This window comes from Salminus brasiliensis, chromosome 16 (assembly GCF_030463535.1).
Source record: "Salminus brasiliensis chromosome 16, fSalBra1.hap2, whole genome shotgun sequence".
Classification (NCBI taxonomy): domain Eukaryota; kingdom Metazoa; phylum Chordata; class Actinopteri; order Characiformes; family Bryconidae; genus Salminus; species Salminus brasiliensis.
Window position 1 is genome coordinate 28365029 of NC_132893.1, and position 15237 is coordinate 28380265.

The 15237-nt window shown below is 40.3% G+C and overlaps 1 protein-coding gene across 1 annotated transcript in view; it reads left to right on the forward strand.

Annotated features, from left to right (window-relative positions):
* The window catches only part of plppr1 (phospholipid phosphatase related 1), a 41800-nt gene that overhangs the window by 19175 nt on the left and 7388 nt on the right, over positions 1-15237 (forward strand). The window contains exons 3-4 of the mRNA XM_072658619.1: positions 11233-11421; positions 14490-14622. Of these exons, the coding sequence (XP_072514720.1) occupies positions 11233-11421; positions 14490-14622 (322 nt within the window). The remainder of the gene's footprint in view (positions 1-11232; positions 11422-14489; positions 14623-15237) is intronic.

Consider the following 15237-nt stretch of genomic DNA (forward strand, 5'->3'; position numbering starts at 1 on the left):
AGTTCAGAGTTACACACGTTTCTGACAACAACGAACATGGCGACTGTTTTGTTGTAATGGTTTGCCCTTGTGCCCCAGCGATGTCATATAGACCTCGTATAGATATTTGAAATAATTTTAGTAGTAGGTCGGTCAGGTTCTTATTGTCTTCTCCAAATAGGCTCCTGCTTTTAGCTACACTGTCCCATGATTCCCAGGGGTAATGCTCCATTCCGTCAATATCCATAAGCTTTTAGAGAAGAGTACAGAGAGAAGGCTCCATTACCACTGAGCATAAATGAGCCTTTAGTAGGTTGCCAGTTCAATCCCTTGGTCTGGCCAAAACTAAGGGCATAGGGAGTGAAGGTTTTTGGTTTGCTTGAGCGAGGTACCTAACCCCCAATTTCTCCACGGTCACTGATGTGACTGCCTACCACTATTACCTTCCGCTATTAGGGATCTCAATCTGAAGAGGTTCCACCAAGCTGGTGAAGAAAAATGGAGAGCGCAGAAGCATGTAGCATCACATAAAGAAAACATACACATGTGGCAAAATAGCATGAGTGCTAGCGTCTCGACAATGCACCAGGTAAAAATAAGGATGTCCTGATCCGATTTAGTGGATAGGGGCCAATCCAGGCATATTTGAATGGATCGAGTATTGGCTTTTTTAATCCCAGTTCAGTTCAGAGTCCTTTTTTAACCACAGTGTTTGGAGTGGCCTCAAGGTGCCATTAACAGAAATTAGGGAGTGTTCTCAGAAGGTAAATAAAGGAGTTGAGTCGGCAGTGTAGAGCTATTTTACAGTGGACACCTTTCTTTGTTTTAAACCAGCACTCAAGAGCGTATTTAGAATCGAGATGGGCTAATGCTAACGCTAATACACACGCTATAGAAACCCAAATATGGCCGTTCTATAAAACAGTTTCACATCAGCAGTCGACAAATAATAATAGATATCAGTCCAGAGTGTGTACCACTACACACAGACACAGGAAGTGATTAGACTGCAGTGCTGTAAAGGAGCTGGGAGCTGATTGGTCAGGGAGGAGAGTCGGACTGAAGTATTACACACTATATTTTAAGAAATGACTCTACTAAACTAAATCAGTCAGTCTAAAATGTCTAATCATAGAAACTGATAGTAAAAATAATGGGATTTTCATGAACAGATTAAACAGCAGTTCATCTTGGCTAAACTGTGGGGCTGGATTATTTATACACACACAAAGATCGGATCTGTATTGGCTGCCACTCAGCATTAACAGACTTGGATGGGATCGGGGCACAATATAACCTGTTTGTGACACCTTTAATTAAAAAATAACACCCTCTGATCACTCCTCACATCCTGTTTCTTCTTTATGGTTTTAGCATAAATTGCAGTGATTACAGCAGCAGCAAGTTGATATACCTCATGGTTGTTTTGCTATTCAAGTGTTCTAGTAAGGGTAGAGTGTGTGTGTGTGTGTTTGGTTCAACAGCAATCTCAGTTGTGTAATTTGTGATCTCAGAACTGGCTTCCCAGACAAAGATTAAGCCTAGTCCAGAATGGAGATTCAGGATATTGGACAGTAAATTACAGCTGGTCATGAGACAGATTATTTACTTTTGTGCACCTGAGAGCCACAGACAGCACATTAAAGTATCCAAACTGATTGTCACTCCATCATTGCCAATTCAACATACTATTTCCTGTGATTCTAGCCTAAGCACGACTGCTCCCTCGGTATGACCGCCTTGGAAAACAGCAGAGAATACTCTGTGGCTTTCCATGCATAAATAAAATGGATGGGGAAAAAATGTGGAGTGATGTATAGCAAGCTGCTGAGGTGTCCCTTTCTCAATACTGACAGGCTCATACCTGGACATCACCCCTACACCCATACCATCTGCTGCTGCCTTGCATTTCAAATGGACCAGCAGCTTGAGGAAGAAAAGAAAAACTTGGAGTGGAGCAGCACTGCAGCACATGGTCCTGAATAGATTTTTTTTTTTACTTTTGAGACGTTTCTTTTGAACTGCCATGTGTCTACAGAACCTGCCAACGTTGTGCACTTCTCTCTGTTCTTTGGGGAAAAAGGATGTAGCATTGGCTGACCATTTGTTGCTGTAAGGATGGATCAGGTTCAGTTGTTGATATGTTTTTATGATTCTCTTAGGGCTTAGCGAGTCTACTCATAGATTCACATTGTGTAATCTAAAGTACTGTGTGTTTTCACATGTACAGAGCTGTTAATCAAGCCTTTCACATAGGGACGAGCGATAATGCATAAAATTATATTAATTACAGTAAAGCTCAAAGACCACACAAACACAGGGCTCAAGTGACTCACCAACCTTTATTTTAACTGACCCTCCACCACACCAGTCCTCTAATGGGTGGGGCTCGAATAGTCTCAACACGTGCAGAATTTTTCACTAGTCTCTGGCAGCTCAGACTTTTATGCCGGCACCTTTAGGGCAGTGTAGAGTGGTGCCATGGGCAGGCCCACGGCTTTCTACCAATATGCACTACATCCAGTGTTCTGATAGTATCCACACATTTAATAAAGCACCCAGATGTAAGTCTTGTTTTAGGTTGTGAGGTGGGACTTTCATGAATCACATTTATGAGCCTAGAACATATGTGAGAATCATCGATTGCCCTCTTTTGGACCACCCTTTGGAAGGTACTGACCCTTGCATATGAGGAACACCAAAGGTGTCAAAAGTATTCACATTCATTACTCATGTAGTGGTGTAGATACTAGGGTTTAAAAAGACTTTTACTGAAGTAAAGGTGTAAAAGTACTGGTTTCAAAACTACTTAAAGTAGAATAGTAAAAGTACTGTACAGAAAACAAATGCCCAAAACTTATTTCGCGCCTTAGGGGTCTATAGTGCACTACCCCACCTCCCGAAAAAAAATTCTAAAAGCCATAATGAGGATAATGTTCTACTAAAATGTTCATGTTGAAAAATGTTGGGATGCACTAGGCTGCCTGTTTTAGCTGCATATCTGCCCATTGCAAATGAATGCATTTAGGAATTTCAGATCTATTAAAGGAGCATCTATGTGTACTATTGAGCATTTTCTTGCTTCCAACACATTACCTTCTAAAACTAACTGTTCCCTTACTGCCTAATGTGTAGATCCCACCCCTTAACAGATGCAAATGTAACCAGATAATCTGTGTGGTTCACTTCACCCATCAGTGGTTTTTAATGTTATGGCTGAAAGGTGTATAGTGGATAGAACCCAGGCTAAAAATAATAGTTTGTGTGGCCTGATGTCGACGTCCTCCCTGTGGGTGCAGTGCATCCGCTCTGCCCGTGTTTCTCCTCTGCGTGAGTGCAGCCACGTTTTGTTCCTGTAAGGTGTGAAAGCAGAGTGTCTTCTGCTCACGCTGCCTCAGCTCTCCTCAGCTCTCGCTATAGTTCAGCCATTTCCCTCAGAACAGCTGCGCTCCAGTGCACAGAGTGAATTATTTATCCCCAAAATCTGCTCTCCAAACCCACAGGCCCCTCAGTGCTGCTGTTTAGCCTCCACAACCCTGAGGCAGATGGGAGGGGAGTGTACCACGAAGATACAGAAACAGAGAAACTGATTAGCGTGGAGGCATGAGATTAAGACGTGACACCGCCTGGGTTTGTTATAGGGGGTGTGGAAATGCATCCGGGCTTAGAGATTCGACTGCACCAATTTTTGAGTGGTATTAAATTATTAGATTGCTTTTATTACTTATGTTATATAGATTTAATAATCAATATCGTAATATAATGTACAAAAGAAAAAAATGGCCACAATAAAATATATTGTCTTTTTTGAACTAATGTGTAAATATTTCCTGCAGTCATGTTTGTGTGTTCAGTGTATTGTTATGAATACATTTTTAACTATTTTTATTAATTATGGGATGCATGGGGATTTTATATCATTAATTTGACGCCAATATCTGCAGTCTATGTTTAGATAAGACCAATATTTCAAACCAATGTTTGACCCTATCAGACAAAGCATCTCACGGTCTTAAAAATAAAGTTTCCTAAAGTGTTAGGTTTGATCTGTGGTGTCGTTTAAGATTAAAGAACCTCATACAACCTTCAAGCATAAGGTAAAGGTTCTATACACATTGAAGGATTTCCCTAGAACTGCACATCCAATCCAAGATCCATGTAGGAACCTTTATTCTTAAAAGTAAAGGAAATTAGGTTCGAGTTACACCTTAAATTACCTCTGTAAAGGTTCTATGTCCAATATATGTTTTTCCTACATCACTTCAGGAACCTATATTTTTTGAGTGTCAGATGTTGGATCTTATATGGTTTAAGATAAAAAAACCTCAGCATTAGGTAAAGGTTCTTTATCTTTAAAGCATTAACGGGTTTTGCTAGAACTCCACGTCCAAGCCAAGTACCATGTCCATGTCCCCATTCCCCCTCTTTTTCAAGACTGTGAGATATTAGGTCTCATAGGGTTAAGGATATTTTATTGAGCTTAGAAGAGCAGGATGTTTAGGTGTTGCTGGATTACTGCACCAAATATTTTATCTATTTTATTTGTTATCCAACAGATGATGCAGATATGTGTTATTTCTCTGTAATGCTAATCCAGAAAGATTTAGTCCCATTTTGTGCAATATTTTTTTTTTCTGCTTTGGCAAATACACAACAATCTAATATGGGAATTTTGATACAGGTTATCCAAGCCAAGCCTGGAGGTTATGGATGAATGTGCAGTACAGCTGACAATGTTTAGTTATTGCCATTGCGGTTTATGCATAGCTGGACAATGTGAGACTGTCCAACATCCAGTATCCAGTTTATTTCCCTAGAGGTGAATGCTGAATGCTTTCCCCCAGTTCTATCTCTCTTTCTCTCTATAATATACATTTCACCCCTCTGCCTTCATTTCTTGCATGCTCAAACACTGACCCCTGCTGGAAGAAAATGTGCTGCACATGATCTCCTTATTCTTGTCCATTTTATTTCCCTTCCTTTTCTGTCCTCCTTCCTCCACACTTATTTTGTAGCGTACTGCTTATTGAGGTGTAGCTTTAGAGACATCTGAATGAGTCCCACATTGTTGAGTTACAGCTCTAGACGGGGTCATAATTCTCTGCCATTAAGCTCCCCTGCTGTTCCAGAAAACGTAATGTGTTCATTACACACCCTCTGCTGGGTCGTTATGGTGTACTACATAATGAGAGAATGCTTTGGAGGATATAATTGGAGGGGTGGGCTATATTTTAGCACAGATAATGTGCATTCAAAAGCTGAGGGTTCTGATTAACAATTATTATACCTATAACTATTAGTATTCATATGAATTCTGTTGCAATTTTAGTGGATTAGGAAAGCAATCTAGGCTTTTTTAATATTGGAGAAAAGAAAAGATCTTCCGTTTTGAGCAGCTGAATCTAAAACCAAACCAAATGTTGCAAGCTGGTAATCCACATTTGTCTTTTAAGCTTTAGCGCTTGTACAAGAGTGCTGTGGGAAAGGGTGTAGTTAGGTCAAACACCTCCAGGCAAACATTAGAAGGGCTCTTCCTCCTGCACATTCAGGCAGGGGGGATTTGGAATACTTCAATGTAAAAGTCTATTTTTTTCTGTCTGTTCAAAGCCGGGCTTATATATCACACATTTCACTCCGAGTACTCCAGACTGGAGTGCACATCTGCTCGAGTAGACTGGGCTTTCTAACCCCCTCGGGGTTGTAAGAAGACGTTAGTATGTCCTCTGTGGGGTTCTCTGTGAGGACATTTTGTGTGATTAATGTATGTATGTGCTTGCTTATGGCACAATAGCCCAGTGTGTTTTGGCAGGGTAAGATTTGTAGAGACTCAGTGATCTCCTTGATGGTATTTTGAACTTTATGTGTTTGGTACTTGTAGTACTACCAGGTGCAGATGAACCACTTTGCATGTGTTATTGGCATCAAATGCACTTGATCAGTTTATGGTTGTCTTGCCATTGTCTACAACTGGCTGTTTATGCAGTACAATCCAAACTAATGGCAGGTGTAAACAGACTCATAGAGGCTATGAAAAACTATTATTACGGTGTGTTATGAATGTTAAACATTTGCAAAAGAAAATGATTAAAGGCAAAAGAGGAGGAAAGCTTGAAACGCTGGTAAAAATAACACGATTGCATGGTGGCAAAAAGGCCTTAATTTACACCGATTAATGTGCATTTTATACAGTTATCATACAGTGGTTGTTCACAGAGTCTGTAATTAGTGTAAATCTGTTTGTGACATGCAGTTATACAGTGTTGTACAATTACTGATTATATCCATGATATACACAGAAGAACATTTGTTATTGTTTTTATAAGGATAATATTATTCCATACATTATTGGTATATTAATAAGTCATCATATAGCACTCACTATACTATTTTGGGGGGTCTGATTGTAACCCCTGATAAAATCAACCACTTTCCTACCAAGAATTAATTGGATTAGAATTGAAAAAAACTTTTCAAAAAGAAAAGAGATTTTCTTATATTTCTGAAATAACAATAACAATTCTCTCATATGGAGTTTATATTTGTATTGCAGAGTCCAGTGAGTGCTAATGTTAGGGTTTAGGAATAGCAACTAAGTGTGTGCAGGTTTAAGAATAGCAACTACTGATTTGTTGGCAAGGCATGAAATCTCCTCATGGTCATCTGCACAGTTGAGGGAACACCTATTTGCAGTCGATTTCATCACCTGCGCTTATGCAGACAGATAGCAGATGATGAACCTGCTCAGCACTTTTTAGTTTCTGTAGCTTTTGTCCAAGCCAGAACATCTCATTAGAATACATTAGTTCTGCTCACTATCCTGCACAGATTAAGGCAAAGTGAAATCATTTTTAGGGCGCTGGTCTGAGGACTGGAGAAAAGGTGCTGGAGTTCTGCTCATCAGAATTTACTCTTACTGCCAATGGCTTGGATTACTTGGTCACAGCAGATTATAAATAATTGAATTCTAAATGAAGTCCAACTGTTAGAGGTGGAGTAGTTTGTGAGTCCCAGATTGGTTATAATGACCATCATATGAAATGGAGTGAGTTACCTGACATGACTGCAAAGAATTACTTCTGACTAACGTTTTACTTTTTAGATTTTGTTTTATGCTCAGGATAGTTTTGTGGATTTTATACCAACACATGGTCATTAAAACTTCCAGGCTTTTTCCCCACACTGTTATAATTTAGGAACAACACAGCTAGTTCAAAATGCTTTGCATGTAGTTACCTATTAGTAATACTTAGGGTGTAATAAATAGGGATGCACCGATCCGATATTAGGAGCGGGTATTAGTCCTGATATTAACAAAATTAGCTGCATCTGTTATCGGATAATAAGACCGATCCATAGAACCGATCCTTTCACTTTAATTTGTTGGTGTAAAACTGCACTAAATGTACAAATAAATAAATAACACATAGATATAAGTTTACTAAATTGCCATTTGTCAGTTTGTTATATAAAGTTATGTTTAAGTCAATCCTGATGCCTTAAGTCTCTCCCACCTGGTGAGGTATACAGTTTATTAATTCAGCAATGGTATGGGACTGGTATTGGGTATCGATCGATATGCAAAGTTTATGTATGCATCCCTAGTAATAAGTTACAGAGCATGAGGAGTTCATGTAGAACGCTCCATAAACAAATTTAGGAAACTGCATTTGTTTAAATTGAGGATGAACAGGGTATTGGCGCTGCAGTATTGGCATTTGCTATATTGATGTTGCGGAAGGCTGCAATACAAAAGTTAGTTCTATAACAAATAGTTATAGTGTATGCTTGAAGCTTCATAAACCGCCGCCTGTTCCAGATCTCTGGATGCTATGGCATCCCAGATAAACCAAGGCACTCATGATCCAGCAAATGTGTACGGATTTTGTGGGAATATTGCATGCCTCTCATATCAGGGGTTCACCAGTATGTTGCCATTTCTTAATAGCACTATAGATCATATTTTGCTCTGTCAGGTGCTTGCATGTGCTCTCCAAAGTAACGTTTGTTTGTTTTTATTCTGAGATCTCTCCCTGACTGCAGTTGGTCTGCATCCAACATTTGTTTGTTTTTTGAGACAGACAAACAAACCTGACCTTCCTGACTGTATTTGGTCCCAGGCCCTGCCTTGTTAAGTCTGAGACCTCCCTTTGATTGTGATTGGTCCTAATCAATTCTTTGTTTGGTCTGAGAACCAAGCTGTGATTGGTTCTAATTCCCACCTTGTTTGATCTGAGGCCTCCCCAGACTGCCGTTGGTCCTCATCCACCCTTTGTTCCTTTTGAGACCACCTCCTTGGTCCTAACCCTCACCTCGTTTGATCAGAGACCTGCTCCAGACTGCAGTTGGTCCTCATCTAACCTAACTTTTTTTGAGACCACATCCTAACTGTGATTGGTCCTAATACTCACCTTATTTAGTGCAAGACCTCCCCCTGACTGCAGTTGGTCCTAATGCAAACATTATTTAGATCTCTTCCTGACTTTTGATTGGTCCTAATTATCAATTGTTCTGAGACATCGCCCTGACCTCTGTTTGTCCACATGTTGCCTGCACCTCTACACAGAGCGGGTCTCAAAAACATTAAGTGAGAAAACACATCGAGTTCTTGTCAAGTAATGGCACAGCAGACAGCCCGTTCAGCAGTTGTTCAGTTTGATTTAGTTCTTTTGTCATTTGAAGTACCCTGCTGACTTTACACTACCACAAGATTGCTTCAGCTGTTTGCTCTGGTGTCTAATGTCTGCGGCTGTAAACGGGTGGTGGAGGTTTTAACAAATGGTCCAATAGAACTAGCACACCGCCACCATGCAGTTTTAATGAGCCAGACAGATGCTGTGGATGTTCTACCCCTCTGCTTTAAGGAAGCTGTACTTTTTCACTGCTTGGCACTTTGAATCTTTGTAGTTTAATTGTGTGGGAAGTGCAAGTAAGCAGGAAGCCAATTCAGCCTTCTGTGACATTCTGCTCCGCTCCAGAAGTGCTGGAAAGGGCCTTGTAGTAGAAACGGCTGACCTGTTGACCGGTGCACAGTGGTGTCAAAAATCGATCCAAATACTTGTTGGCTACTATAGTAATTGGCAGGTTTTCTGTAGCGGGAAAGAGAACGAGAGAGGGAGTATTTAAGAAAAAACATTGCTATACTTCAAGTGAATGACACGGCGCAGTGATTGTAATTAAGCTTGTTTAAAAAGTCTATGGCTTCGTTCACATAGACAGTGAAGTGGGCCAAATCCGATTTTCTCCTCTTTTTATTGTGGCCTGTGTTTGACATTTGTCTAAACAGTTCACGTTGCTTGTTACCTCGCTGTCCTGCCACTAAAACCTCCTTCCCTGCTGTAATCCATTTCCTCTGCTCATTAGTGAATGTCGAATAGAATTGATGTAAAATCGCATGAATTTCAATCTGGCTGTTCAATATTTCAATATTTTACAGATGCCGTTGAGGATATGAGGATTTGGGTCACTTTTACCTGCTTGTAAACGTAGCCTAATTCAATCGTAGAAACAGCACAGAGTTTAGCACTGCTTTGTTTTAAGGGTAATTTGTTAGTTAGTTGTTGTGCTTTTTGTACACTATTTTAAAACAGTTAACTACAACCGGTTTGACAATCCTTTACTATTTTTTATGGCAAATCTAACAAAAATATGACCTACTCTTTAGGTCTGAGGTTATCATTGCTAGCATTGTCCCAGGTTTGCATGGTTGGTGAGACCAGTTGATGATAATGCATTGTACGGTATTTTGCCCATCCAGAGACCACAGAAACACGTCCACAGATAGACGTTGGACAGGACTGTGTGTACGGCTTATATAATGAGACACAAATTAGATAGAAGTGCTAATAAACTGTATAAACTGCTGTTTTTATTACTGTTGATGTGCTGTGTAGCCATCTTGGATTTGGAACTCTGGGTTCTTGAGGCTCTCCCAACTTTCAGAGTAGGAAATCTAACTCGTTGCAGTTTAAATTTCTGACTTGGAACTTAGAAATTTTGACTAGACAGTATTGTACCAAGCAATGTATCAAGCAATCAGGCAGAAAATATGTTTACAGAAAAAAATTCTCAAACAATCAACTCTAACTAAATTACATATATTATAGTTAATTGTCAGGTACTGCATACCCATACTGTCAGCAAAGGGTACCAAATGATGTAAAATAACTGAAGAAAAACCAAGTGAGAAATAGAAGCATCACTATTTTACATAGTGACCTATATTACATAGTAGATATATAAGACTCGTTTTGTAAGGAATCTATTGTCTGAACTGAAGAACAAGCCATATATACTAAATGTATAGAGACAAAGAGATGTCATTAGATTTCATTAGATAGCAAAGATGGTGCTCGTTTTACTTGTCTACAGCCTTTAGAAATTATTCATATTGTGTAAGATGAAAGCATCTTTTATTTCTATAACACCCTTATTTTCACATGTCTCCAATTTGTTTGGTCCTGGTGTATTTTGGACCCTGAACTGGACAAAACACTACCTGTAATGTTGTTTTTCATTTTGTAGTAAAAGGCGCTTTTTCTGTGTGCCAATACATTTATTTAAAAGACTAAAATGTATTTCCAACTTGATTATATCTTCTTATTTTATCACCACATGCCCTATTATGTTTTTTCCACATGTGGTGGGTAACATGTGCATCTCAGCGGAAACTCTGCAGAACCACTTTTCTGCGGTCGCACTCATGAAAGTATTAAACGTGTCTCATCCATTTGCCATGAGCTTCAAAATGAAGGCATGTTTTTTCCTGCTCAGGAAATGCATACAGTGTCATTAATCAGCCATGAAGTAGAGCAGCCCTCTTTTTTCACATTGTCGGGAGTTATGTAACATATTACTTTTTTTAAAAAGGGATGCCTGTGGCCCTTTCTACAGGAGCCGTTCATTAGCGGAGCATAGAGAAAAGGTTTTATGTAAGCCTTAAAGCAGTGTTTCAGAGCGAGGGAGAGAGTGGGGGAGGTTAGGTGGGTGGGGGGCTGAAGACGGTGCTTGTGATGGTTTTGTTTGGACTTAATGTTTTGCTGCCCTGATTATCTGAAGTTTAACGCAAATGTATGGAGGAAAAGTCATGTGCTGGGGAAACTGTCATCTGAAAACCATGTACCGTGTTTTAAGGTTTTCACACTATTTGAAAATGCTGGCTTGCTTTCGCATTGTGTGAACATGTCATGACATATGAACCAATAACAACTGGCTCAAAATGACTTCAAATTAATTCAGACCATTTCTTGTTTACAGTTGGTTATCATGGCTGGTACGGTGCTGCTGGCTTACTACTTTGAGTGCACCAACACCTTCGGAATCCACATCCAGGGCTTCTTCTGCAACGATGCTGACCTGATGAAGCCGTACCCCGGTGCGGAGGAGAATAGCTTCATCCCTCCTCTTGTCCTTTACTGTGTGGTGGCTGCAGTTCCCACCGCCATCGTGAGTAGTCCATCTCTTAACTCCTTTCTCTCAGAAATTTGCTGTTAATGCTTTTTTTCATTCTAATGACTTATAAATTAATGTATACTAAACTAGAAATAATGATCAGATAAGTCTGTGGTATTCTAGGTGTAGCCTGAGCTTCTCTGAAGGCTGTTACACAAAAGGTGCCAAAGAGTGGGTGTGTTTTTTTTGTTTGTTCGTTTTTGGGGTTTTTGGAGGGATGCCATGGGCAAGCCTCTTTTGGTGCCCCGAAGAATCTTTCAGTGGATGCTTTTTTGGAAAATAAAAAAGAATTTGCTCAACTGAAAGTGTTGTTGAAGAGCCAGAAGGCATTCTTCTGTGGTGTTTCTCCAAAGAATGCATTCTGGTACTTTTTATTTCCAAGAGTGCATTTGTATGTTTTTATTGACTATGACTTTGGAAAGAACCACTTTGCAGAGTTTACATGAGTTGAAAAAAGCAGTTTGCTTGTTTACCCAGGCCACTGAGCATTTAGAAGGCTTCAGGCACACGTCCTCCTTGGATTACCAGACTTGAACACAAGAGGGCACTGTGTCTTCAGCATCTGCAGTTCAAGAGCGACAGTCCCAAACATGAGACAAGCTTCCGACTGAAAGCCAGCCTTCACACTGTGCTTTTGCTTTTTTGGCCAAGAGGGCAACGATGACTTACACTTTACCCTTGTTTTATTGCCATTATGAATCAAAGATCAAGGTTAACTTAATGAATGGTAAATTAAATTGGCTGGCTGCGCTTTGGAGCAGCATGAATTGTGTTTTACACTGGACACAGTGACTCGTGGTGTCCTACGACCCATATGGGCCATAAAGCACCCAGCACTAATGAGATATGACTGCCTATTCCCCCTACATGGTCTTGAATGTAATCAGTAGAAGGATGGTCTTCACGCTTCTGTCTCTCTGTGGATTTCTGTCAAAAGCCTTTTCAGCTCTTTTAAGGGCTAAAGAAGCCATCGTTACGGTTGTTTGCATCATATAATTCTGGATCATATAATGTTAAGATTGCTTTTTTTTAAGGAATAGTTTTAATAAAAAATGACTAAAAAAGTACTTTTCTTACACATCAGTTAACTCAGTTCTACAATTTCTACATTACTACATATGTGACCGTATTGTCCATAAAGCTGTGACCATAAACTCATGGCTGTAAGGGTGTATGGAGTAGCCTTCTGCACTACTCAGTGAGCTGAGCATTACTGTCATTTCAGTCATAAAATAAAATCATGAGATATTGACAGCCTTATTTTACTGCGGTAAGCCTAGCAGAGCTGATAAAACAAGCTTTTAACAGGAGCACAATGCTCTGCCCTCAGGAGTAAAGAAATGCATTAAAGCTGGACTGGCCCTGCAGAGAGAAAATCTACTCCAGTGGAGAAAGAGCTGCACTGTTGCCGTCCCTTCGGCATAAAACACACTTATGTGGTAGCCTTTTTCCTCTCTCCTCAGTCTCTGTGACGCCAAAAAAAACTAGATGGCTTTTTTCAACTAGACGATGAGTAACAGCCACATTTCAATGGATGTGTTAAGTAAACTGTGATTCTTTGGGAAAGAAGAGATTTTCCCCCGTCTCACTGAGTTGGAAGTGAATCTATTCATTTGAAACCCTTGAAAAGCTACACTTGAATAATGCTATAGTGGAACAACTAGGAGCTAGCGGCAGGTGATGCAAATATGGAGCCAATCAGCGGATCCCGACGTCATTAAGCCCTCCCAATGAACAGCCTTGAGTACGGTTTCAGCCAACAGGTTGAAAAAAGCCAGTGGACCGGTTACCCTCCGTGCTCAGAACTGCTCTGCCCTGCTGTGGAAAAGGAGCCACTGATACCAGCACCACACACTGTACCATGTCAGTGTCAGTGCTATGTTAAGAAGGGTCCGCCACCCAACCTATTATCTGGTCAGTGGCTCCCAAGTGGCAAAACTGTCTTGGTTCCTTCATTTTAGAGATTCTTCAGTTTGATAAATGGTGATTCCACAACCATCCCTGACAGGTACTCCAAGAGAACATAATTGGCCTCACTCTCCCCAAATCACTCCGTGTGGGCATCTGTTAACTGACCGACAGAACAGAAGTTGCAGTTTGTTAGTTCAGACCATGCCATCAGCACATGATGATATGGGAGGAGACTGAAGAGATGGGAGAGAACTGTGGGCTGGAGTGCAGGCAGCTTCTGCTTGTGGTGGGAAGCCAGTCCCCCCTCTCTAGTAAGTGAAACCAGAAATGAGAGATGACCGAGTTAAAAGGGGGAAGACTGGGTTGTGGAGGATCGCAAACACTTGTCAAAGACACATGAACAAGGTAGAGATGGTGTTTATAGGGCCGTAGATTGGGAGGAGGGGCTTCAGGCATGTTATTCCATAACATCACTGTTCTCCTTTAGGCTTCGCTATGTTGTTATGTTGCTCCTTAAGCTGTCCAACAAAATTTTGCAGGAAGAGTATTGACAGAAATCCAAAATATGAATTTACGTACAGTAATGTGAAAGATTTTAGGCTAAAAAATGAAAAAGCTCCTTATCTGGGTGGTAAGTGTTTGTTTCCTCAGTAAAACACTAATATTAGTAACATCACTGTGTTCATTAAAACCTCTTCAAAGCTTTATAGTTATCATCCAAGACCTGGTTTGGTAAATCCGTGCCTAATGATGTTAGATCAGGTGAGGTGGGGATGAAATTGAACACATCTATACGCTGTCTGGGGGCGTCCAGGAGAGATCTGGAACCATACTTGCTTCTTCAAACTAGAAGATCTCAACTACTTTCTTCAAAATGTGAAATTCCTGTTCCTTGCTACTATGTTTATATTTACTTGAATCCCTTCTAATATGATCTAGAATTTCTGTGATCAAAATCTCTATGGCAGACTCAATTGCTTTAAAATGTGCTTAAGTGCCTAAAACATCTGCACAGTACTGTAGATCAGGTCAGCGCTGGTCCTATGATGTTCGTTATCCATTAACTGATAAAGTAGAGTGGAAGAGAGAAATGGTATGCCTTCAAAATGCAGGCACAGTGTCACAGTGTCCTTGTTTTCTCCGCTGTGTAGATCTTCATTGGGGAGATCTCCATGTACGTAATGAAGGCTACCAGAGAGGCCCTCATTGCCCAGGAGAAAACCATCGTTACTGGGGAGTGCTGCTACCTGAATCCACTCATTCGCAGGATCATCAGGTTTATTGGTGAGTCTTTTTTTTTTGTGGTTCAGAATTCTCTTCTTGAGCACCATGTATTTTAATGTGAGCTCTGTTGGCAGAGAAGCTCTGAGCAGCCCGATATGAGGGAAGCAAAAAGCAGAATCCTTCCACCCTGTTCTGATTTTTTATCACTGAGCTGGACTGGTTAGTTCAGAGAGGAATGCAGGGGAAAAGCATATCTGCTGCATGCTTGACTGTTCCTGTGTTTTACTAATAAAAGAACAACTCACATTTTTTTAATCAAAACTAGAGTTTTATAGTATAAACATATAATAGAATAGATCATAAATAAAGCACTAAGAAAGTCCGTTTATCAAGAATATTGATGGTACATTTTCAGTGTACTTTCACCTTTGAAATCCAGCTCTGGTCTGCTGTGAAGAGAGCTAACTCCTACAGCATTACTTGACCCTGATGCATAATTCAGGAGAGACTCCAGTAATGGTGTCCTTTGAGGCCTGGTATTGCAACGATATAGACTATTGTATTGAATACTTTTCACTCTGAGCTCGTAGACAATCTCTAACTCTCGGGACAGGGGAGCATTGCTTCTGTCTTTCTCTCTCTCTCTCTGTTTCTTCTTCTGTCTCTGGCGGTGGT